This window comes from Bufo gargarizans, chromosome 5 (assembly GCF_014858855.1).
Source record: "Bufo gargarizans isolate SCDJY-AF-19 chromosome 5, ASM1485885v1, whole genome shotgun sequence".
Lineage (NCBI taxonomy): Eukaryota > Metazoa > Chordata > Amphibia > Anura > Bufonidae > Bufo > Bufo gargarizans.
Genome location: NC_058084.1, coordinates 476,736,367 through 476,761,008, shown reverse-complemented (window position 1 = coordinate 476,761,008; position 24,642 = coordinate 476,736,367). Strand labels below are relative to the sequence as shown.

The window sequence follows — 24,642 nt, the reverse complement described above, 5'->3', positions numbered from 1 at the left end:
CCCAAATAAATCGACTTGTAAAACATTTCTGACCCCGGCAATATTGAAACTTTAGCCTTGTAAATCAGCGCTGGCCGAGCCGGCGTAATCCACCGCCATATGTATTTGTTTAGGTTCTCGGCTGGGGCTTTCATGGAGTTTATTAGAAGGAGAGACGTATTTTCTTTGACAGCTCGCCTTGTTGTCTTCATAAATCTTTTGCTTGTGTGTGTTTTTTGTTCTTTTTTTAATTCTTTATTTTTAAGCGTTTCTTTGGTCTTTCCTCTTGTGTCGTTGAAGGCTGCTGGAGGTACCATATCTCATCAGGTCAGCTTCTCCTACTTTAATGGATTTAATTCCTTGCTTAACAACATGGAGCTTATTAGGAAGATCTACAGTACCTTGGCCGGCAGTAAAAAAGACATAGAGGTCACCAAAGGTCAGTCCTTGTGTCGTGTGGTCATTTTTTATTTTGTTTTTAGTTTAGTTATTTTTTTTTTACCTCTTTATATCAGTATTGCAATTATGTTCTTCTAAAATGCTATATTTGCACCCAGTGACATTAAAATGAAAGGGGTTGTTTTGGATTTGAATTAGATCAGTGAGGGTCCGACACCTGGCGCACCCACTGGTCAATTGTTTGAAGAGACTACAGCACTCCAGCAAGCGCTGCGGCCTCCACAGCATACCAAGCGCAGCGCCGTCCATTGTATAGTGGCTGTTCTTGGTCTTGCCGCCCAGGAATGAGCTGCGTCTAGGACATGTGACCGATGTACAGTAATGTCACCGGCCTAGGAAGGTTCTGATAGGTGGAGGTCCGGCACCGATCGATGAACTAATCTGAAAATATTAAAGGGTAACTGTCATATTTTTTTATTTTATTTTTTGCTAGTTTATTAGAGCTAGGCATGTATACCTGAGTTAGTCTGTCAATAGTTGCCAAAAGATCTCTAATTACCTTATATAACCGCTTTCATTAATGTCTCCTGTCCCTTTCCACTGCTCCCTTAAAAGACCGTTGCTATGCCTTATCAGTCTTCCCTTTAGTATAAACAGAAGACAGAGGGGCGGTCCTTCACACTGCATGCCTGCATTAGGTTTCAGAGTGAGGAGGCGTGTCTCTCAGTAATCCAATCTGATTGGCTGGCAGGGAGCTGCTGACTACAGCAAGTGTGTATGTGAAGTGAGGGAAGGCAGTTTTGGCCTCAGAGAACTGGCAGAGGAGCCATCTTAAGAAGGTCCTCATATTGTACATGTTTAAACAGCCGTAACTAAGGGAAAAACTCAAGGAAAGTAGTGATATGTGAAGAAACTAAAGATTGCTTTATGCATATGCTAAATAGATTTTTTTTTTTCTGAAAACATGACAGTTACCCTTTAATATAAAAATCCAGGAAACCCCTTTAAAAGATACCTGACCTGGTCTATAAATTCTACGTGTAATAAAAAATGTTAATCAGCACAACTAAGGGTACTTTCACACTAGCGTCGCTGGATTCCGGCAATCTGTATGCAATATTTTAAAGGTCCGGCAATAGTTCAGCCAAAAATCCTGGAGAGAAAAATGCAGCATGCAGCCATTTTTTATATATTTTTTTTCCTCCGTCCAAATACCATAAAAGGACTGAACTGAAGACATCCTGATGCGTCCTGAACGGATTTCTTTCCATTCAAAATGCATTAGGATAAAACTGATGAGACTTTTTTTTTCCAGTATTGAGCCCCTAGGACAGAACTCGGTGCATGAAAACTTTGGGTTTTGGGGAGTGGATGCAGCCAATGACAGGCGGGGACAGGGATGAGCCTCCCTAGCGTCACCCGCAATGCTTAGGAGGCTCGTCCCGCGTGCCATTGGCTACCACCCCAACACCGAATGTTTTCATCCGTGGAGAAGCAGCAGCGGCTGTGCGGGGACCAGTAGCGGCATTTCTATCATGGTACCGACCATGTTCAGTCCGCAAAATGCGGAACGCACACAGGTGGTATCCGTGTTTTGCAGATTCGCTAAACACTACGTTCGTGTGCATGCGCCCTAAGCGTTACATTAGGCCGCTGTTTAACAGCTTCAGGCTGTTATGACATGCTGGGAGTTGGAATTTCTTGCAAGATTTTATGTTTAGTGGAAGAGTCTCCTTTTTCAGGATCCAAAGCTCCAAATCCCTTGCTTAGGGTGGGTTCACATCACGTTTTATGCCTCTGTTTGACATTTACCCCCAAAAACGCAGCACACCATGTTCTTGCATCCTAAATCTGGTAAAAAGGTATGTCTTGGAACTCTGTGGTGAATGGATGCCACTGTGTGGCATCCGTTTAATGTATAAGTTTTTTTTCGTATACCTTAAACTGATGGGAAAAACGTTGTGTTAAACCAGCCTTAGGCCCCATTCACCTGGCTGTAGTGCTTTGCGGATCCAAAATTTGCGGACCACACATGGCTGCAACGATAATAGAAAATGCCTATTTAGAATAGGACAAGCTCTATCTTTTCCGCGGAACCACGGTGCGGACAGCACACGGATGCGGACAGCACACGGTGTGCTGTCCACATCCTTTGCGGCCCTATTGAAATTAATGGGTCTGCACCCGTTCCCCAAAATTGCTGAAACAGCATGCGGACTCGTTCTTACGGCCGTCTGAATGAGCCCTTAGGCTTTGTTCACATCACCGTTCAGCCTTTCTGTTCTCCTGCTCCGTTTAGGAGCCGGAGAACGGAAAGGACAGATTCGGCACATAACTGAGCCGAATGGAACCTAAGGACCCCATAGACTGTAATGGGGTCCGTTAGGTTTCCTCTCGGAGGAAGATTTTAGAAGCGGAGACAAAAGTCCCGCATGCACTACTTTTGATTCCGCTCCAAAGTCATCTTCTGAGCGGAAACCTAACGGACCCCATTATAGTCTGTGGGGTCCTTAGGTTCCGTTCTGCTCAGTTATGTGCCGAATCAGTTCTCCTGCTCCTAAACGGAAAGGCTGAACGCTGATGTGAACGAAGCCCTAGATAGATAACTGAATGCTAAAACGTTTGCTACTTAAAGCCACCACTAGAGGGAGCTCACTGTATTTCGAATGCTACATGAGGTGAAATTAGCAAGGCTAGGGCTAGCAAAATGATTACTATTATTAACCCCTTCTCGCTGTGCACTTTGACATGATGGCCGGAATGTAGTTAGTGCAAAGTGCAGTAGGGTTAGGAGCTGTGCCCGTGCCATTACTTGCGGGTGCTGACTAAATTACACAGCTGGCAACCCGCTCTTACGGGTGGAATCAACTCTGAACGCAGAGGTTTAACCACTGAGATGCTGCAATCAGTTGTTAAGGGTTAAATGACATATCTAAACTCCCAATATCCAAATCACTGTGGGGCGTTATAAAGCCTCACTTTCGCCCCCTGGTGTCGCCCAAGTGAACTGTGAGATTTTCCTGTCTGCCGTACAGCTCAGGCTTACACCTCATTGCACCTTCTGCCAGGTTGGAGGTTTAGGAAGAAAAATATCTTGAAGCAGTGATTGGATTGTACTGACTGGGCTTCCGCCCAAATTGGCAGCACGGCGACCTGTCCCTCAAGGCGCAGCGAGGAGAGCAGCGCGCTGCCGGTCAGCAAGCCCAGAACACGATGCTATCTCTTCCGCCCTGACCACATCTGTAGCAGAGTCCCGTTGGGCTCTCTAAGTGTTATTCATGAGGGAGAATTTCATAGCTATGGTCTGGTTACTTAAAGGGGAACTCCACTTCTCAGCAACTTAATCCACCGTTCATATTGTTATTATTTATTATTATAGCGCCATTCATTCCATAGCGCTGTACATATGAGAAGCGGTGCACATACATAATACAGACAATTGCACTAAGCATGAACAAAACGAGTTACAAACTGGTAGAGGAGGAGAGAGGGCCCCACCCGCGAGGACACAGTGGGTGAGGGTATAGCTGGTCATATGGCGGTATAGCGGCAGCAGGGTCACTGGTTGTACATTTGTCTGAAGAGGTGCGTTTTTAGGTTTCTTTTGAAGGAGTCATATCCGTACTAATACTTTATATTACTTTTTTGCTTATTTTTATTTATTATATCTTGTTTTAGATAATTAGATCTTTTTATTTGAGAGCAGTGCATTGTGGGAGCTCAGCTGTTAGGTCACATGACAGTGTACAGATTCCATCAAGGATCCAGCTGATTTTTTTTAAATTGAACTTTGGATGTGAATGGAGAATTTGAGAAATACCTTTAAAATTTGGAAAATATTATATAATTCAGCATACCGGTGATATCATATAGTAGTGCCGTCTGTAGGACTCATCTGACTCAGACATATATGGCTTAGACCAGGGGTGCACAACCTTTACGGTTTGGGGGCCTCATTGCCAGACTGAACCAAAGACCAGGCCCGAAAATAAAATTTAAAGGGGTATTACCAACTCAAATACTGTATTAATGGCATATTTTACTTACAGTATATACTATAAATGTCTGGTTACACCTCTAGGATTCCCATCTCATAAGACAATACAAGAAAAATGTATGTGAGCAGCCTCAAGACATAGACGTACATGGTTGGGGGCCGCACAGAATGGTATCGAGGGCCGCAGGTTGGACACCCCTGGCTTAGACAGGCCCCCTGTAAATCCAACCCCCCCCCCCTCCCCCCTTCCACTGGCTGATCTGTTACATGTGCGCTCGGCAGCTGAAGGCATCTGTGTAGGTCCCATGATCATATGTGCTCGCATTGCTGAGAAAAATTATGTTTTTATATATGGAAATGAGCCTCTAGGAGCAACAGGGGCGTTACCATTACACCTAGAGGCTCTGCTCTCCCTGCAACTGCCACGCCCTCTGCACTTTGATTGGCCAGGCAGTGAAAACATGTGGAGAGGACGCAGCAGTTGCAGTTAAATCGGAGCCTCTAGGTGTAATGGCACCTCCCCCGTTGCTCCTAGAGGCTAATTTGCATATAATAAAACATCATATTTCTCAGCAATGCGAGCACATATATGAACATGGGACCAACACAGATGCCTTCAGCTGCTGAGCTCACATGTAACAGGTCAGCCAGTGTCATAGGTACCAATCTGCTGACAGGTGCCCTTTAATGGAAATCTGAAATAGAAGGGCAGTTGCATAAAGAAATACATTGCCAGACACAGAGATTTTAGCCCACTATCAGAATAGAGAGTGCAGCTCTGGAGTATAATACAGGATGTAACTCAGGATCAGTACAGGATAAGTAATGTAATGTATGTACACAGTGACTGCACCAGCAGAATAGTGAGTGCAGCTCTGGGGTATAATACAGGATGTAACTCAGGATCAGTACAGGATAAGTAATGTAATGTATGTACACAGTGACTGCACCAGCAGAATAGTGAGTGCAGCTCTGGAGTATAATACAGGATGTAACTCAGGATCAGTACAGGATAAGTAATGTAATGTATGTACACAGTGACTGCACCAGCAGAATAGTGAGGGCAGCTCTGGAGTATAATACAGGATGTAACTCAGGATCAGTACAGGATAAGTAATGTATGTACACAGTGACTGCACCAGCAGAATAGTGAGTGCAGCTCTGGAGTATAATACAGGATGTAACTCTTTTATGTTGATTATAGCAGTTAATTAACTGGAAAATGGGGTTTGGAGCTGGATGTGATTTCACAAGACCAGACGTAGAAGATTGAGTAGATTTCCACATTGTGTACATTGTCGTTTTTTTTGTTTTGTTTTGTTTTTTCTTTGTGATGCTCTGTAATTAATGTGTGCTCTCTCTATTCTGTCCTTTTTATATTTTTATAGAGGAGTTTGTGTTGGCTGCTCAGAAATTTGGTCAAATTACACCCATGGAAGTCGACATATTGTTCCAGTTAGCCGATTTACATGAGTCGAGGGGGTAAGTAAGATGCTGCTGCGTTGTTTTATAAGCCAGGAGAAAACAATAACCTGAATCAGTGGCTGTACTGCCTATACGTTCATATGTGAAATGTGTGTAATATAATGTATGCTCCAAGTATTGTTCTCCAGGCTCCAAAGTTAATGTCACGGTTTTCATTAACAGGCGGATGACGATGGCAGATATAGAACGTATCGCTCCTCTGGAGGAGGGGGCATTGCCTTACAACCTGGCTGAAGCTCAGAGACAGGTAAAACTATAGGTTCTCGGCGTATTTACTAGCAGGAGTATATATCATGACACATTAAAGTAGTTCTCTAGCTTTTTAGAAGTGAAAGCCTATCCTCAGGATAGGCCATCACTATCTGATCTGAACAGCCATGCCGATCAGCTGTTTCAGTTTAGCTCCAGTGCCGGATTTACACTGCTCCGTCCGTTCTGTAGTGGACAGAACTGGTTATTGCAGACCTGCTCCCAGTAACCAGCTCTGTCCATTCTGCAGTGGCTGTGCTGTACTGGTGCCAGAGCTACACTGAAACAGCGGACCAGAGTGTATACAGAGTAGGAATGTCAACTGTACCAGTCAAAGGCGCGGATCTGCTGCTGTGCTACGTGCGATGTCACGCGATGTCACGCGATGTCATGGAAGTTTGATGTCTGTGAGCTTTACTGTTCCCTAGAATCAAGTGACAATAGGAAACTCTGCGACACTTCGGCTTCCGTCTCTACTTTTCTTTGGAGGCTGCATGTAGCTGAAAGCGCTGTAGTCCTTTCGTATGGCTGATCGCTGGGGGAGTCCTATCCCAACGATAAGATATTGATGAGCTATCCAAAGGATAGGTCATCGATATATAAAATTTCTGGAAAAACCCTATGATCTTTTCCAGACATGGCGGAAGTGCCAAAGCCGGCAAGTTTCTGCATTATTACAGACACCCAGTTCTAATGTCTGCGATCGGTGATAGCGCTGATTATAGACATTTAAGCCCTCAGATGGCGTGGTGAGTTGTGGCCACGACATCTCAAGCGGCTTTGGGGGAACGATCGGGCGGAGCCTGTCATTGTCTGCGATAGCCTGGTTCTTTCTGAAGAAACTCATTCCAATGTAGGGGGGAAATGGCCTAAGGTCTCATCCACAAGAACGTATTTTTGGTCTGCTGCTGGTCCCCTTTTTTTGCAGGTCGGATGCGGACCCACTCACTTAATTGGGACCGCAAAAGATGCAGACCGAATACCCGTACGCTTTTCGCATGCGTATGTCTATTCCACGGCTCTGCACAAAAATAGAACATGTCCTATTCTTGCCCATTCCACGGAATGCACACGGCCGATATCCGTGTTTTGCAGATCCGCAATTTGCAGACCGCAAAACAGCCAACGTTCGTGTGCATGAGCCCTAATAATTCATATAGGCACTTTGGATGATGTAAAAAGTAAAAAAAAGATTTTTTAAATATATATATATAAAAAAATCATATCACCTCCATAATTAAAATAAACCAAAAATAAGCATCATGGGCATCACCACCTTATAAAATGCCCAAATTATTACAATATAAATTTTTTTTATCCCGTCTGTACAGTGAACTCCGTAATCGGGGCAAAAAAATTCAAAATGACTTTTTTTTTTTTTTTTTTTTTGTCACTTCACCTCCCCCACAAAAAAGTTATAATAATAAAAAGTGATCAAAAAGACATACAGACACTAATGGTATCAATAAAAACTACAGATCGCCCTACAGTAAAGGAGCACGGCTCCGTAGACATAACTAAAATAGAGTTATGGGGGTCAGAATATGGCGATGCAAATAAAAAAATAAAAAAATTCTCAGTATTAAAACACAAGAAAACTTAATAAATGTGTGAAAAGGAAACCCAGAAAACTGTGGCCACTACATGGTATGCAATATTAAATGGTGCAGTTAGAAAGTACAACTTTCCCTGCAAAAAACAAGCCCCCGTACGTCTGTGAACTGAAGGATTAATAAGTTGTGGCTCAAAGAAGGCAGGGAGTGAAAAACGAAAAATCCTCTAGGGCTTGGGGGGGGGGTGATTTGTACAGGATGACAAAAAATGGGTCCGCTTTCTTCCGGAAACAGCAGCGCACTAGTCCACGGGATGTGTCTAGTATTACAAACTCTGTTGAAATGAATGGGCCTGCACAGCAGTACCCCATGCAACCTGTGGACAGACGTGGCGCTGGCTCTTGAAAGAAATCGAGCATGTTTTTACAATGGCGTGCAACCCCTTTCAGTATTTAATTTCGGGAGTCTAGCTGTAGCCCTGGGAACCACGTGCCCATCCTTGCCACAGTCATTTAAAGGGGTTGTCAGAGTGTTTAATACGGATGACCTAGGCTTCCTCGCAGCTTACCAAGCACAGCGACATCCATTGTGTAGTGGCTGTGCTTGGTATTGCAGCTCAGTTCTATTCACTTGAATGGGACTGAGCGGAGTCTAGGCCACATGACAGATGAATGTGATGTCACTGGCCTAGGAAGAGGCCGCGGCTCTTTGATAGGTGGGGGTGCTGGGAGTCGCACCCCCCACCGATCAGACACTGATGGCCTATCCTGAGGATCGGTCATCGGTATTAAACACTCGAATAACCCCTTTAAGTATCTGAATGTTTTTTCAGGGTGACTTGCAGCCTTTTTTGCCATAGAGAATTATGGAAGTTGCCCAAATTTTTATGCAAAAATTGGGCAACTCCTATAACTAGCAGAGCTCTCTCTGTTTACCGCGCTGACGCTTGCTGGGACTTGCGGTTCTACAGCAATAAGAGTACCTGCATAACCTCTCTGTAGCAGGAGTCCATGAATCTGCCAGGAGACCTTTAAAATTGCACTCCCTTATTCCGTTTTTTTGCTTTGCACTCTCTTCTTCCCTCGATTTGGCTTCTCTAATGCCTGTATCTTTGGCTTATTACATTACGTGAGCGGTGGATCATTATATACGGCTCCCTATAGATCTCCACATAAAAGCCTTTTGAAAGGCTGTGGCCCCTTTTTCGCTCCGTCATCCACAGAGTGGCCCTGACCGGGGGAGATAATAGCCAAATAGCTCGAATCCTGCTTTACATCCACGTTTCAGGTCGTCGGACCAATTTCTATATTCCCCGTCGCGTTTGATCTCCCTGGCAGCTTTAACTCTGTACGTGCTGGAGCGTCATACATGTTTCATTCATGTCATTAGCCTGTTCCATAGCGATCCGGGCCCACATTTAAGGCTCTTTGCTCCTTAGGAAGCCATCTCTCGCTGTGCGCAATTATCTTCAAGGGCCACGTCTTTTCATTTGAAAGCACAGCAATTATACATACATCACTTTAATTATATCCATTAAAGGGACACAGGCCGTATTTTTTAACATTTCCATAAATGGCGCAGGTAGCAGCCAGGAAAAAGCTCTTTTAACTAAAAAGCTGTTATTTTTATTTTTTTGTGTTTTATGCAAAAGATTTTATTTGAAGTAAAAGTATAACATAAGGAGTTCTATGTTGCTTTGTTCAATTTTTTTCTATTTTCAATATTTTTTTTTTTATTTGCTACTATTTATTTGGTAGTGGCTAAGGCCCAGGAAGCAGGGTACTGGTTTGGCTGGTACAATCTAATTTGCATACACATTTCCTATGGAGCATTGCGTGAAAAATAAGTCTCAAAGTCATCAATGAGAAACAGTACCCCCGAGTTAAAAATATAGAGGGAGATTAGAGTGGGGTGCCCAGCCTGTGCCTGCCATGCTGTTCTTAGCCGTCTACGCCTATCAGGACTTGTAAGTATCTGCCCTGGTGGTTTATAAAAAGACAGAGAATTGATTGCCATCACCGGGCATAGACACTTTAAATCTGAAGTGTGGGGGAACCACATTCTTCTAATAAGTGTGAGGGAGGTATTTGAGAACAATAGCTAGCCTGCCGTTTGGCTATTACTCGCTTGCTGTCCCAACCGCTCTTTGGCTGTTGCTTGCTCACTTGCTTGCCTTCTCTGTGGCCGACCCTTGCTCGCCTCTCTGTCTTCCTTTTGCCTGACTTTTGCTTACCTGTCTGGCTTCCTTTTGCCTTACTGTTGCTCGCCTCTCTGGCTTCCTTTTGCCTGGCTGTTGCTCGCCTCTCTGGCTTCCTTTTGCCTGACTGTTGCTCGCCTCTCTGGCTTCCTTTTGCCTGACTGTTGCTCGCCTCTCTGGCTTCCTTTTGCCTGGCTGTTGCTCGCCTCTCTGGCTTCCTTTTGCCTGGCTGTTGCTCGCCTCTCTGGCTTCCTTTTGCCTGGCTGTTGCTCGCCTCTCTGGCTTCCTTTTGCCTGACTCTCGCTCGCCTGTCTGGCTTCCTTTTCCCTGACTCTCGCTCGCCTCTCTGGCTTCCTTTTCCCTGACTCTCGCTCGCCTCTCTGGCTTCCTTTTCCCTGACTCTCGCTCGCCTCTCTGGCTTCCTTTTCCCTGACTCTCGCTCGCCTCTCTGGCTTCCTTTTCCCTGACTCTCGCTCGCCTCTCTGGCTTCCTTTTGCCTGACTCTCACTTACCAGTCTTCCATGCTTTTGGTTGGCGCTCGCCTGCCCACCCACTCTTTGGCTGACGCTCGCCTTCCAGTCCTGCCACCATTTGGATGATGCTTACCTGCCTGTTCGCTGTTGCTAACTCATACCTTTTTGGCTGGCGCTCATTCTTATCCGAGAGTGGCAGGGAGATTAGAGAGTGAGACAAGGAGAAATATTTATCTTTCGAGATGTTAGAGAGCAGAAATATTGCTGAGTGATGTAGGAGAAGAGCTTATACACCCTGCTATCCAGGGGAGACTTGCTTTGACCCGATATGTCTGATAGGCACTGTGTTGTGACTCACACTCTATAAGACATGTTAACCATATGATATGGAGTTTCTCTACCGATTGCTAAACATTACTTCATCTGAAGATCATGCCCTGAACCCGACTATACTATATAATAAGGTCTCAGATGTACACAGCTTTGTTTTCTTTTAGGCCTTTGCATGTATCGCCTGACATTAAGAATGTTTGATTGTGTTTTATTTATGCTTATTATAGATATTTTGCATCTTTTTTTTTAAATCTAATTTTTATGATAAAACCACAGCCGCGGAGGCCAAGTCTGCGCTGAGACGCCTGCTCAAGACCACAAAGGGTTGATGCAGGCCCCGGTCCAGACCTCCATCCCAGAGTATTGCTGTGCGGTTTCTGACCCGATGTCTCTGTACAGCAAGAGGCGGCTGCTGCTTCTTCAAGAGGAGCACAGAAGCTCGACAGCTATTCCAGGTGTGTCGGCTTCCAGAAGAGCTTGCACTTACATTGCTGGGGCTGAACTCTTTTTGTTTTGCAGTGTTCTCGCTGCTTTTGTTGCCATGCTTTATGGTGTCTACGATGTGGTCTGAATTGGCTTTGCAGCTGGCACTGACCTGCAGTTTTTTTTCCTATTTTTTAATACATTGTTTTTATTTCTTAGGCAGGGCTCCGGGGCTTCTGTGTGTATTTGTCCATCTGTGAACACCAGTTTCTTTAGAATTAATCTAATCCACTTTGTTAATACGTTAACCTTCCAATTCTGAAGATTTAAGTGCCAAAATGTGTTCAGTGTCAACAGAACCTTCTCTTGTGATTTGCATTTTAAGAAGCTGTAATCTTTACAACAGGCACTACACCATAATCTTACACAGTGACTCCACCTGCAGAATAGTGAGCACAGCTCTGGAGTATAATACAGGATATAACCTGGGCTTAATGCAGTATAAGTAATGTATGTACACAGTGACTGCACCAGCAGAATAGTGAGTGCAACTCTGGGGTATAATACAGGATGTAACTCAGGGTCAGTACAGGATAAGTAATGTATGTACACAGTGACTGCACCAGCAGAATAGTGAGTGCAGCTCTGGAGTATAATACAGGATGTAACTCAGGATCAGTACAGGAAAAGTAATGTAATGTATGTACACAGTGACTGCACCAGCAGAATAGTGAGTGCAGCTCTGGAGTATAATACAGGATGTAACTCAGGATCAGTACAGGATAAGTAATGTATGTACACAGTGACTGCACCAGCAGAATAGTGAGTGCAGCTCTGGAGTATAATACAGGATGTAACTCAGGATCAGTACAGGATAAGTAATGTATGTACACAGTGACTGCACCAGCAGAATAGTGAGTGCAGCTCTGGAGTATAATACAGGATGTAACTCAGGATCAGTACAGGATAAGTAATGTATGTACACAGTGACTCCACCAGCAGAATAGTGAGTGCAGCTCTGGAGTCTAATGCAGGATGTAAACCAAGATCAGTACAGGATAAGTAATGTCATGTTGGGGGCGTTCAGTGGTCAGCATACTCAGTATTTGGTTTTAATGACATGTAGGTGAAGTGGACTGCGATAGAGGGTGAGCTCATACTTGACTTTGGCAGTCGATTTGGACACAACAGTTTAATAAGCAACAGTGAGACAGGGAAGGGGGCGCCCTCTGAAATTCCATCAGCACCTCCTCAACACTATTTTGGGGTGCTAATTGATTTTCATGGTAGCCAAGGAGCTTGTGAATATGTGCGCTCATGTTAGGAAGGAACTGACTGGATGTCAGCATTACGCTAACAGGTATAATACACTGCAATACCGAAGTATTTCATTATACCTGCAATCAATGCTTCATCATCGTGTAAGAATTTTTTTTAAAAAATTAATTAAAAGTCTAAGGTAATTGGTAACGCTGCAACTGTAATTAATAAACTATACTAAAACAGATTTTTATTTATCCCATGTGGTGAATGCTGTAAAAATTCTATGGCAGCTTGTCCTGTAAGAAAAGAAGCGCTTGCATAGCTCCTTTTAATTGGAGGGAAAAAAATTTAGTCAAGTGCTTGAAATCTTTAAAGATTATTATTATTTTTTTAATTATGAGTAAGTAGTAAGACAAAAAGATCAAAAAGTTTTAGATAGATTTGATATTGCTATAATCATACTGACCCCCTAGAATAGAGGAAACACATTATTTATGGCGCATGGTGAATGGTACAAAATTTATAAGTTAGAAAAATATGGTGGACATTGTATTATTATTATTTTTTTTTAAACACGTTCTCCCTTTACCCCCCACCTCACAAAAATAAATAAATAAAAAGTTTGATAAAGGTTAATCAGGACATTTTATGTACCACTGAAAACAATACAAGCCCTCCTACTGCTACATCGGTCGGAAAAAATAAAAATCAGCTCTAGTTTTCAGAATGTGAAGATGATAAAGCGCAAAAACACAAAAAACTGCGGTTTCATTAAAGGGGTTGTCCCATTCCAACAATATATAGGGGATAAGTGTCTTATTGGCGTGGCTCCATCCGCTGGGACCCCAGCCAATCACGAGAACGGTGGCCGTGTTCCCCTGTTTACACGCATGTGCCGATCAGACACTTGTGCATAGGGGGTAAGGACAACCATTTTAAAAGGTTTGTCCTACCTGGACCTTTTCTGGTATCACCACAGGATAGGTCATCAATGCCCGATTGGTGCAGGTCCCATCTCTAGGACCCGTCTTGCAGCCTTGATTGAAGATCAGGCCGCGCATGTGCAGCCCTCTGCATTCACTGCCAGAAATAACAGTGCACAAGTGATTGGAGAGGACTGCACACGCGAGGTCTCCTCACCATTCCTGCCATCGCCGGACTGCCACCTGTTCTAGAGATAGAAGTGGGACCATACCCATTGAACATTTGATATATCCTATGGAGATGCCAGATGTTTCCAGATGGGAATACCCCTTTAATTGGTGAGTGTTCCCTCTCTGTAACTGAGCTGCAGTGTGGCCACAACTAGCTCTCCCTTCCTGCTTCAACATCCCGGGATAATGTAGGCTCTGCCATCCCGCCATCGCTACCTGTTCCTGCTGGTTTCGTGTGCCCGTGTTTCAAGCTTGGTCCCAAGTATGGTGAAATATTACCAGGTACAGACGCTGCACATCTTCCTTAGAGAGGACGGTGTGAGATCCGTCACGTGTGACCACCTCATGTCTTCTTTCATGGGGTCATTGCGGTCTGCGGGATGTATGTCATTTGCATGGTGAGGTGGGTGCATAGTGATGAGGTGTCCGGCAGCAGCTCCCTGTGTCTTGGCCACATACATCACTAGCAGAATTCATTCAATGTCTATTAAACAGTCAGGTCTAAAATAAGTGGACCCCCTTATCATTTTAGTATTGAGCACTGTCTTGCTTAAAGGGAGGGCCGCTCAGTAAGAACCCCTCCCTGTCTTCTATATAGTACATGCTCTTGACCGCCCATTGCCTGTCTGGCTTCATTTGTAAATGCGATTTTATTGAGTCGACCTAATATCGAGCCTGATAACGGGGTTGTGCCAGGCTGTAAAGTTCCCAGGAAAAAGGATAACCCTCTGAATGGTGCGTCCGACCGCTGGAACCGTACCAATCGCCACGGGTAGAGCAGCAGGACTGTACAGCACCATTTATCTCTATGGGGCCGGAGCGGCAGCGTTTAATTAGGCGATCGGGACTCCTGCTCTTGTGATCGGTGAATACGCCATCGGTCGGATCCCCTCAGTTTGGACAAGAGAGGTAAAATTTGGCACAACCCCTTTAAGACCAGCGCTTCTAGAACTAGACGGCAGCCTGTACTACCCGGTGCTGGGCTGATTGGCTTCACTAATATTGTGTTCAGCAGCTCTGTCTTCTGTGTTACTGGTTGGATGCAGTTTGTGTCGTTGGTTTGTACTTTATGCAGATTGATGACATGTTATGCCCTATGTTACTGGAGGAACCGGGAAAAGCTCACAAGGCCCCTACGGAGGGCAGGAGGGTCGTCTTTTTAGCCTTCATCTGGCATTTTTTTTATTTTTCTTCTTCTTTTTGCAATATGTAATAGTAAACTACAGAACGCATCTTTTTAACTATATATGAGTCAATTATTGACGTATTCTGCTGTATGCCTGAACAGTGCGGCTTTCCATTGGGGTGTATACTTAGTCCCATGAGAAGAAGGAAAAATATTCAGGACTTTTCAAACTAGCTCCTGGATCTGGAAGGGATACTTTTTTTTTTTATTGGATGTAGTTAAAAATGTAGAATAGCCACAGAGTTAATCAATAAAAAGTATCTTGCCGAGGTGGTCGCACGCGCTCAGTTCCTTACTTTTAACTGCCACTAGTCATCTAGCAGCTGTGACAGTTACAGGGAAAGAGCTGCAGCAGAGAGCAGCAGCAGAAAGGACACCCCCGCAGAGCTGTGATAGTGGGGGGCTGAAACAGAAAGGACACCCCCTCAGAGCTGTGATAGTGGGGAGCTGAAACAGAAAGGACACCCCCTCAGAGCTGTGATAGTGGGGAGCTGAAACAGAAAGAACACCCCCTCAGAGCTGTGATAGTGGGGGGCTGAAACAGAAAGGACACCCCCGCAGAGCTGTGATAGTGGGGAGCTGAAACAGAAAGGACACCCCCTCAGAGCTGTGATAGTGGGGAGCTGAAACAGAAAGGGCACCCCCGCAGAGCTGTGATAGTGGGGAGCTGAAACAGAAAGGACACCCCCTCAGAGCGTTGATAGTGGGGAGCTGAAACAGAAAGGACACCCCCTCAGAGCTGTGATAGTGGGGAGCTGAAACAGAAAGGACACCCCCTCTGAAAGGAAACACATGCCCCTGAGCTGCCAGCTTGAAATAAATCTAGCAGAGCAATGAATGTGGAGATCTCTGGACCCATGTGAGGTCCAGGGCTGGTTCTAGCTTTGTTAGAAGGACATTGCCGTGTACTAGATGATGATGGATTTAATTTTTCCCTATTTTTTTTTTTATGTCAATCATGGGATAACCCCTTTAACGTGATGTAAACGTTGCCTTCTTCTGTTTTACTTGGCGACGACCACGTTTGTGTTATCCTGCGGAGCGCCCACTAATTACTTTACAGGTACAGTCTTTTCTCCGTTTATGTTGGAGCTGGTGGCCGCGGTCCCAGGTAACTGATACCGCGCTCGTGACCGGGCCGCACAATGGCAGGTGTCTCATCTTGTCCTCTTTCTTTCAAGCATCAAGGCTCCGGAGAAGTGTCTCGTACTGTCCTTGTCCAAGTGGCCGAGTCGGCGTACAGATTTGCTCTGGGTTCAATCGCTGGAGGTTAGTCATGGTTGACTGTCGTCGTCTTATCTTCATGATGGGCCCCTCCCTGGTCTTGACTGGGTGCACAATGCTCTCCCTGTCTATTCCCACAGGAGCTTCATGGGTCGCTGACCCTGTCGGTATTCGCCGCTCCGTCCATTGTACTTCATGACTCTCAGAGTCGTACCTATGACTTGTTTCCCTCAAGTCTGTAAACTTAATAAATGTAGAACAACTTACTGTTCCGTTTTAATAAAGTCTTGGAGGATCCTTTAATGTTACCTCATTAAGTTTTATGAAACCTTCCCTTAAGATTATTGTCTTGTAACCACTGAATCGTGTATTTTTTCCCCAATAAGCTGTTGGCGCCACCGCCGTCTACCCCATCGACTTGGTCAAGACGAGAATGCAGAACCAAAGATCTACTGGATCCTTTGTAGGGGAGCTCATGTACAAGAACAGCTTCGACTGCTTTAAGAAAGTGTTGCGGTATGAAGGCTTTTTTGGACTCTACAGAGGTCAGTCACCCCCCAATCCCTTTGTTTTTCCCCTCATGAAACGATAATAGCCACCCTAACTTTACGATAGGCAGCTATAGCCATTAGAAGACAGTAGACTGGCTCTCGTGCACTGTTAAAGGGGTTGTCTGGATAATTAAATGAAAAAAACATTTCAGATTGTGTGAAACAATATATGTTGATACTTCACCGATTTCCCCCGCTGCTCCTGTTACGTCCCCCGCCAGGCTCTTCTTCCAGATTCCTCCAATACTCAGGAGAATGCTGCTTAGCCAATCACTGGCTGCTGTGCTCATATGCCTCAGTCAGTGATTGGCTGAGTGGTCGTTTCCTGTGTGTCAATCGGGACCAGGAAGAAGACACCGACAGGGGGTGGAAAAAAAGTGGTGGGAAATTGGTAAGGTATGACCTATTTTATTATTTTACAGCATTCAGTAAAGCAGTTTTAATTTGGCTGACGTCCCCCCCACACCCCACCCCATCTGCCGTGCCCCTAAAAGGTAATATACTTACCTTGCTCCCCGGGGCTACGCTTCTGCTTCTCCCTGTACAAGGCAGACGGGGGACGAGCGTCACCCGTGATGCTATGGAGGCTCGTTCACGTCCCCACCTGCCATCAGCTGCTCATCCCTGTACAGGGAGAAGCAGCAGTGCGGGGACCAGGAGTGGCGTGGGGTAAGTATATTACCTGTGAGGGGCCCGGCACATGGGAGGCTGTTTGTGAAATTGGATAACCCCTTTAAGGGTCTTTCCAAACACAGAGTTTTTAAAAGGGTTTTCTGACGTTTTTTTAATTAATATCTATGCTCAGAATAGGTTATCAGTATCTAATCGGTACGACACTTGGAACCCCCACCGCTCAACTGTTTGAGACGGCACTGGCGCTCACAGTGGCCCCGCAGCTTTGTCTAGTCCATGTGACGTCACGTTCGTCGGTCACATGACCTAGGCGCAGCTCAGCTTTTTAGAAGTGAATTGGGGTGAGTGCGATACCAAGCAAAGCCGCTATCAAATGTACGGCACTGTGCTTGGCGAGCAGAGAGAAGGTCATGGTGCTACTGTGTGAGCGCCAGTGCCTTCTCAACCCGCTAATCTGTGGGGGTGTCGGACCCCCATGAATCAGGTACTGATGACCTCGGTTCAAAGGTATTAGTCTGCATTGTAAACATGCCAGTAGTGTGCTGCGCAGCCAGACCGCGTGCATTTGCCACATTTTTGCATGCCGTTTTTTGGCCCGCGGTTATTACAAGCATGCATGTTTCACCTGTACAAAGCGCGCAGCCAAAAAGATGCTATGGTAATTAGTGACACCGCACACCACTGCAACATGTCAGCAAAAGTCCTTAAAAAGCTATGAATTCTAAGCATTTTTCTGCCGTTTTTAATGCCTGTAGAAAAAATGCCAGAAAGAAATGGCGTTCCCAGAGCATTTGGAATGAAAATGGCCAAAAACAGTGCTCAAAAACAACGTGTATGTGTAGACTGTAAAGTGACATCTGAGGGCAGGTTAATGGATATGCTGCAAAAAAACTTGCAAAATGCTGCTTGTGTGAATCCCGCCTAAAAGGAATCGCCTCGCAGCATCCTACATGAGACACGGACAGTTCAACCCCCCAACGTTGGGTTGCTGTGTTTTTGGCTCTCTTCCTTGGAATATTCCACACTTTTTCCATCCAGGTTTGAGGGATACGTCCGTTGATTAATGTGTTTGTTCATCATAGATTTTACCCTTTGCAGTGCATAGGGTGGAATCCTTATATCTCATGTAAAATGTCCTTGCCAGGGATCGGCAGTGGATATTCTCCATCACATGTGAACATACCCTAAAAGCTCCTTTTGACAATTAGCTTTGAGATCTGTAGATCATCAATGCCTCTCTTAAAGGGCTCGTCCACCTTTGGGGGACTTTGGGCCTGATGTTTCTACAAGGTGTGTTCACATCAATTTTCATAATCCAGCAGAGGAACAGCCTGCCGGATAATGCGGGGAACCACCGGGTCCCCATTGACTGTAATGAGATCCAGTGGTGGTCCAGCTACTTTCCGGACAGATAAATTCTTCCGCATGTGTCTTTTTTTTTTTTCTTTTTGTGCCATTTATGATGGGCAGGCACATGGCAGTCGGATCTCCTAATGCTAGTGTAAACCAGTGTCATACTTCGCCGCTGCTGCTGGGTTCTGGCTCCCTCGGTACTCCTCTGCCGCATGTCAGCTGGTTTGATGGGGGTCACGTGCTGCTGCAGGCAATGGCTGGCTGCAGTGGTAATGTGTCCTCCCTGAGTCATGTCAGTGGAGGATATGTCACTGCTAAAAAGCATGTGACCCTAATGAAACCCGATGGTGACGGCGACGGACCAAATGAGCCGCAACGCAGAGGCAGGGAGCAGGTAAGTGTGCTTCCCTCCGCAGGTCCATTGAAGTGGGGTTGTCGGCCCGAAAGGCCTCTGGAAGTGGACAGCCCATTTAACATTCTACAGGACTGCAGTCATAGTACATTGCCATTGAATCTCATGTGCCTTTTTAATATGGAAGATCTCCAAGCTAAAACCACAAACCTTCAGAGACCTGATGATTGCCGGCTAGAGACCTCCTCTCCATGCATTTTTGAAAGGTCTCCGTATGCCTTGGGGTTTTAGTTGTATTGGACTTTTTCCATCATAAAGGATACTTGCCTACCTCGTTAGTTTGCAGCATGCAGAGGATGAAGCCTTCATCTGTAATAAAAATAAATTGATGTCCTGGAAAACCCCTTTAAACACTAAAGGTCACATTAACTGGATGACCTCACAGACGCTTCCCTCCCCGTTATATGTCCCCTGTTACTTTTTATTTATGTGATGTCACCTATAGATCTGCATAGGATGAGCCCTTTAATTGGGGTGACCTAATCTAAATAAAAACAGGAGATCGCGCCACTTGGCGAATGGCCTCCAAAATCTTAAGACGCCCACATTTCAGTAAACTTTTACAAGATGTTACGTAAGTTTTTTGCAACCCTCCACCTAGTAACAAAAATTCAGTCTGCCCGAGACCTTAAATATTCACCTTAAGTCGACCTCTTAAATCCGCCTCATCCCCTAAAAAAATAAAATGAAAATCCATAAAATAAATGAAATAAGCAAAAATAATGAAAAATGTCATAAAATAATCTCTAATGAAAACTAAACAGACGTTAAATCTCGTAAAAAAATAGACGTAAAAAGGAAATGACATCAGATGGGGGGGGGGGGGGGGGGGTTGTGGTCTCGGTTCAGCTGATTTATGTTCCAACCCCCTCCCCGACCAGCGTCTCAAATATTCATATTCTGTGTTCCTCGCCAAAGTGTCTGAATTATGAAGATGATGGGATTTCCACATAAATGTCAGTTTCTTGCTTCCTGAGCTGTTCAGGTTCATAGGTCGACCCCATGGTGTCCTTAGCTCTTGGTCTCGATTTTGGCCGCTCTGTTGTAGATTTTGCAGGCCGCTCGCGCAGCAGGGGGTTGCGTTCCATTGCAGTTGTAGGCCTGCAATATATATATATTTATAAGGTCGAAGCCTTACCATCCTGCACCCGGAAAGTCAGTCGCTGAAGGTTGAGAGTGGTTCCCTTCACCAGCACCTAGGGAAATGGCACCCCATATGCATTGGTAGCGGGACTATGGTCATAGGCATGCTACCAATTCAGTGCAGGCTCTGGTGGGATCACCTGCTGACCCTCCCGTCTTCCTTTAACGATGTCAATCTCCCCCTTTTTTTTTTTTTTTCACGTTTTGAATGTTTTGCACTTTTTTTTTTTTTTTCTATTTTACTTTGGATGTGATGCATCATTTGTAAGAATTTTTTTAAATAATTTTTTTCACCCTCAGGAAAAAAATTGGGTGAGGAAATGCATGTTGATCACATCCTTTCCATCTACAACTTTATTAAATAATTGACACCACTGAGTCTACGAGATCCCCACCGTATGCCTGTAGGACAGGGGTGTGTGGGCTGGCACTGGAAATTGGGCTGTGATCCCAGTGTGTGGGCTACGAGGCAATACATGGAAATATTTGGTTTTCTCACCTCCTTCATATTGTGCAGAGATCTGTGAGGCTAGCCCGGTCAGAGATGCTCTGCGTACACAGGACACTGCAGAGGAGAAAATTCAAAGTGAATGTCCGTAAAAAAAAAAAAAAAATCTTTATAGTCGTCCAGGTCTAATATATTTACAGATCCCCAATTCCACCTTGTAAACATAGTTACGTGACAGAATTCGGTCTGCCTGTAGCCACCACTAGGGGGAGCTTTACTGTATATAGTGTTAACTAGTCCTATTCACCATTAAACAGAATCTATCACCAGCAACCTCCCTATCCAACTGTTGGCATAGACACATAGCTGTGGTTGACCTGATTAAAATAATGTTTTGATCTGAGTTATGACACTTTTAATAATGAGTAGACCCTGCGTGCAATGAGGCAGTCATCTTGCTCTTGTTGCACCCAAGCTCCACTCGTTTCTGTGGCCAGCACCTCCCTGGTTGTGTTGATTGACAGGACCAGCCAGTGGCAAAGCAGCCAGGAGGGGCTGGTCACAGCAAGGAGTGGAGCTCAGGTGCAACAAGAGCAACGGTGATGCCCTTGTTGCACCAAAGGCCTAATTTGCATATTAAGAAAAAGTATCGTAACTCGGGAACAGAGCCTCGGATCAACAAAAGAAAAACAGTCTTTTAGTCCAGTGAACCACAGCTGTGTTGTCTATGCAGTTTGATAGGGAGGTCTCTGGTGACAGATTCCCCTTAACCCCATAACCGCATTAAACGCCGGGAATTGTATGGAGCTGGCTGTGCTGAGCCCGTTCTTATAATACAGCAGACACCTGGCCGCAATGACCTGGATCGACGATGAGGCTGAAACTGGTCATTTAACTCCTCAGTTGCCGCATTCAGTAGCAATCTCTGCATCTGTGAGGTTAGTGCTGCAGCTCCTTCTGACTTCAGATTGAAGCCCCCACAGTGAAATTGTGGGTCTCCGATCGGTTGCTATCATAGCCTGGGGCCTGATGCAAGTTCCCAGGCCTGTCATGGTAATCTGCCTGCTAAGCTGTGCACGAGGCATAGCTCAGCAGGTACAGTGGCAGAATCCCCTTCACCATAATGGAGTTCTGTTATGATGAATGGCACAAGGGATCAAAAGATCCCAGGTTCTAGTCCCCTAAGGGGACCAAAAGCTATGTAATAAGGAAAAAAAAGTTATAAGTTCAAATCGCCCCCTTTCTCAATTTTACATTTAAAAATAAGCAAAAAAATAAACATAACAAGTATCTCCAAATCTAAACTATTAAAATATTTTCCCTCACAGTGAACGCCGTAACCTAAAGAAAAAAAACATGCAGTGATCAAAAATTTGTACTTACCCCAAAAATGGTGCCAATACAAAACTTCAGTTCGTCTTGCAAAAAACCTGCCCTCCTACATATCTGTAGATGGAAATATAAAAAAAAGTTATGGCTGTCAGAAAATTACAAGAATTGTTTGAAAGGTTTTTATTCTTTTAAAAGTAATTAAACCAAAAAAATATACAAATTTGGTGTCGCTGTAATCGTAATTTTTTGTGCACAGTGAACATCGTAATATTAAACCCCCCCCCCAAATTTTTTATTTTTTTTTTCAATTTTATCTCGCAGAGCATTTTTTTTCCCATTTACCAGTAAAAGACTATGTTAAATTAAATGGCACCAATCAAAAAATTGCTTCATGTCCTGCAAAAAAAAAAAAAAAAAAAGCAGTCATATGGCTATGTGAACGAAAATGTAAAAAGTTATGACTGTTGGAATGTGAGGAGGAAAAATAAAAAAACTGGAAAAATGAAAATAGGCCCAGTCCTTCAGGGGTTAAAAATAGTTAGCTCCCTTTAGTGGTGACTGCTGGTGAACAGAATGTTATAATTTAATGTGGTTGACTCACAAGCAACATTTATCTGCATCCACACGATGGGTAACGAATGTATGATCACTGGGAACCCCTGTGGTCACAAACGAGGGTCCCAAAGAAAAGGGGGTTAGTCAGCACATCACAATGCGCAGGTGCACGCTGCCATGGCTGAAAACATAGAGAAAAAAAGACACTGCAGCAGCACCCTGCAAACCCGCTTATTTATAAAGTGAGATGCTTGGCAAATACATTTTGTACAAAACCATTTGACCCAGTCTGCCGAACGTCAAGGCGATATCTGTAAGACTGGTCCTAACGGGTACTACCTGTTATGCGCCATAATGGCCGCCATAAAGTTCAGGTAGTGTTGGATCCACATGCATGCTGGGTCCACTCTGCCTTTTACTCCATTACTTACAAGGGATGCAGGTACCAACATACATGCCAGAGACCCCTGTGTCAATTGAGTAGTGGTGCACATGCCTGACCACTTGTGCATTCACTTTTATCGGACCGCAGAGAGCAACGCTTGGCTTTCTTCGGCATAGAAATGAGTGGAGTGGCGGTAACACATGCACACTACTGCTCCATCCGCATCCTGTTTATTGTGGTATATACTGTGTATGTATGTGTGTGTGTATGTGTGTGTGTGTGTATATATATATATTTTATAATATAGTACTTATTTTTTTTTTTTCACCTATCCTGTGGCCCTTTAATATTTACAAAATTGATCATTTTGCTAGAGACGGAAGTAAAAAATCTGTTCTTTATCTTGATAGGTCTTCTGCCTCAGCTGCTGGGAGTTGCACCAGAGAAAGCCATAAAACTAACAGTTAGTATTGCATTTTTTTCTTTATTCAGGAATATTTTCTATTGCATTTATGTCTTGCGTTTTACTGTCTTGCAACCATTTTCATAGCTTCAAATCTAAAATAAAGAAAGCTTACAAATAGTCTTGGTTGAAAATGGACTATTTTCTGTACACAGCTCCTATGCAGACCTGCGTGTCTTCGTGGTAACAGACTACATACCAACCCTGTGTGGAGTCTTATCTTTCAGTCTGTGGATTCAGGGCCCTTTACACGGCCCGAGAATTGAAAAGATCATAGCTAACGAGCGTTCATAATAACGCTCGTTAGTGATGATCTGGCAGTGTAAATCACCGCCTATGAATGAGTGCAGCAAAAAAGTCCTTGTTTCCCGACAGCAGATTGTGTATGGGGAAGAGCGATGGCGTTGGCGGTCGTTCCTCCCCATACGCTGGAGGAGATCGCTGCATGTCTCCTCCTCTAGCGTTCAGCAGATTGTTTGGAAGGAACACTTCCCTCCCAACAATCTGCTTGTACATGTGCAAAGGGACCTGTGTAAAGGGACCTTTTAGAAGGGCATTGAGAGTGGAGTAACACATAACTGCAGGATCAGACTACAGAAGGTTTGTTTGTAGTCTGTAACCATGGAGACACAAAGATCTGCATAGATACTTGTAGGCACAATAGCCAGATTTTTGTTAAAATCAAGATTTGTAATGTTGCTGTGTTTTATTATTCTCGGGTGATCCCTTAGGTGGACAGCAGCAAAGTGCGTTTGCCTCCTTAACTACAAGAACTTTTTTATTTTTCTGGGAAAAAAATAATAAAAAAAATTGCTCCCACACACATTCTGTAATATTTGATTTCAGTCTCTCTGGCCTTTGTTGAGTAATTTTAGCTGCTAGAAATGCTGTAATTCAGACACATTGGTAGATTTTCATGCACGAACTGCTCGTTCGAAACCATTGATCGTGACAAATGCGCCATAATAGGACATCTGGAAGGCGGCGAACATGGCATCAATTCATTGAATGTTCTGTTCCCTGTTTCTGTATTAAAGTATGAAAATGAAATCTTTAAAAAAAATAAAAATATAACAACAAAATACTTCCTGTTGTGTTTGTGTTCCAGGTAAACGACTTTATGAGAGATAAGTTTACAAAGAGAGATGGTGGCATTCCATTAGCTGCGGAGATCCTTGCCGGTGGATGTGTAAGTTCTGCATGAACACTGTGCTGTTAAAGGGGTTCTCCGCTGTCAACAATCCCCGTTTTTTTAATGGGTCCCCTGACTATAAGATGAAACCAGCGATCAGCTGTGATCTGTTAGGAAACCTGGTAGTAAGTTTTCAGCTTTCCTACAGCGCCACCACTGTGGAAATGAAGTATTACACAGGTCCTATTCAAGTAGGGCTTGTCTGTGTAAATACAGGACAGGACGTCCTCCGGAGCGAGAGATGCTCTTTGTAAACGCTC

The 24,642-nt window shown here is 44.4% G+C and overlaps 1 protein-coding gene across 1 annotated transcript in view; it reads left to right on the top strand.

The window, feature by feature from the left end:
- SLC25A13 (solute carrier family 25 member 13) overlaps nt 1–24,642 on the top strand; it is a 115,414-nt gene that overhangs the window by 63,242 nt on the left and 27,530 nt on the right. Inside the window, exons 7-13 of the mRNA XM_044293294.1 lie at nt 280–418; nt 5,764–5,857; nt 6,023–6,107; nt 15,873–15,960; nt 16,302–16,460; nt 23,138–23,190; nt 24,299–24,379. Coding sequence (XP_044149229.1) covers nt 280–418; nt 5,764–5,857; nt 6,023–6,107; nt 15,873–15,960; nt 16,302–16,460; nt 23,138–23,190; nt 24,299–24,379 — 699 coding nt within the window. The remainder of the gene's footprint in view (nt 1–279; nt 419–5,763; nt 5,858–6,022; nt 6,108–15,872; nt 15,961–16,301; nt 16,461–23,137; nt 23,191–24,298; nt 24,380–24,642) is intronic.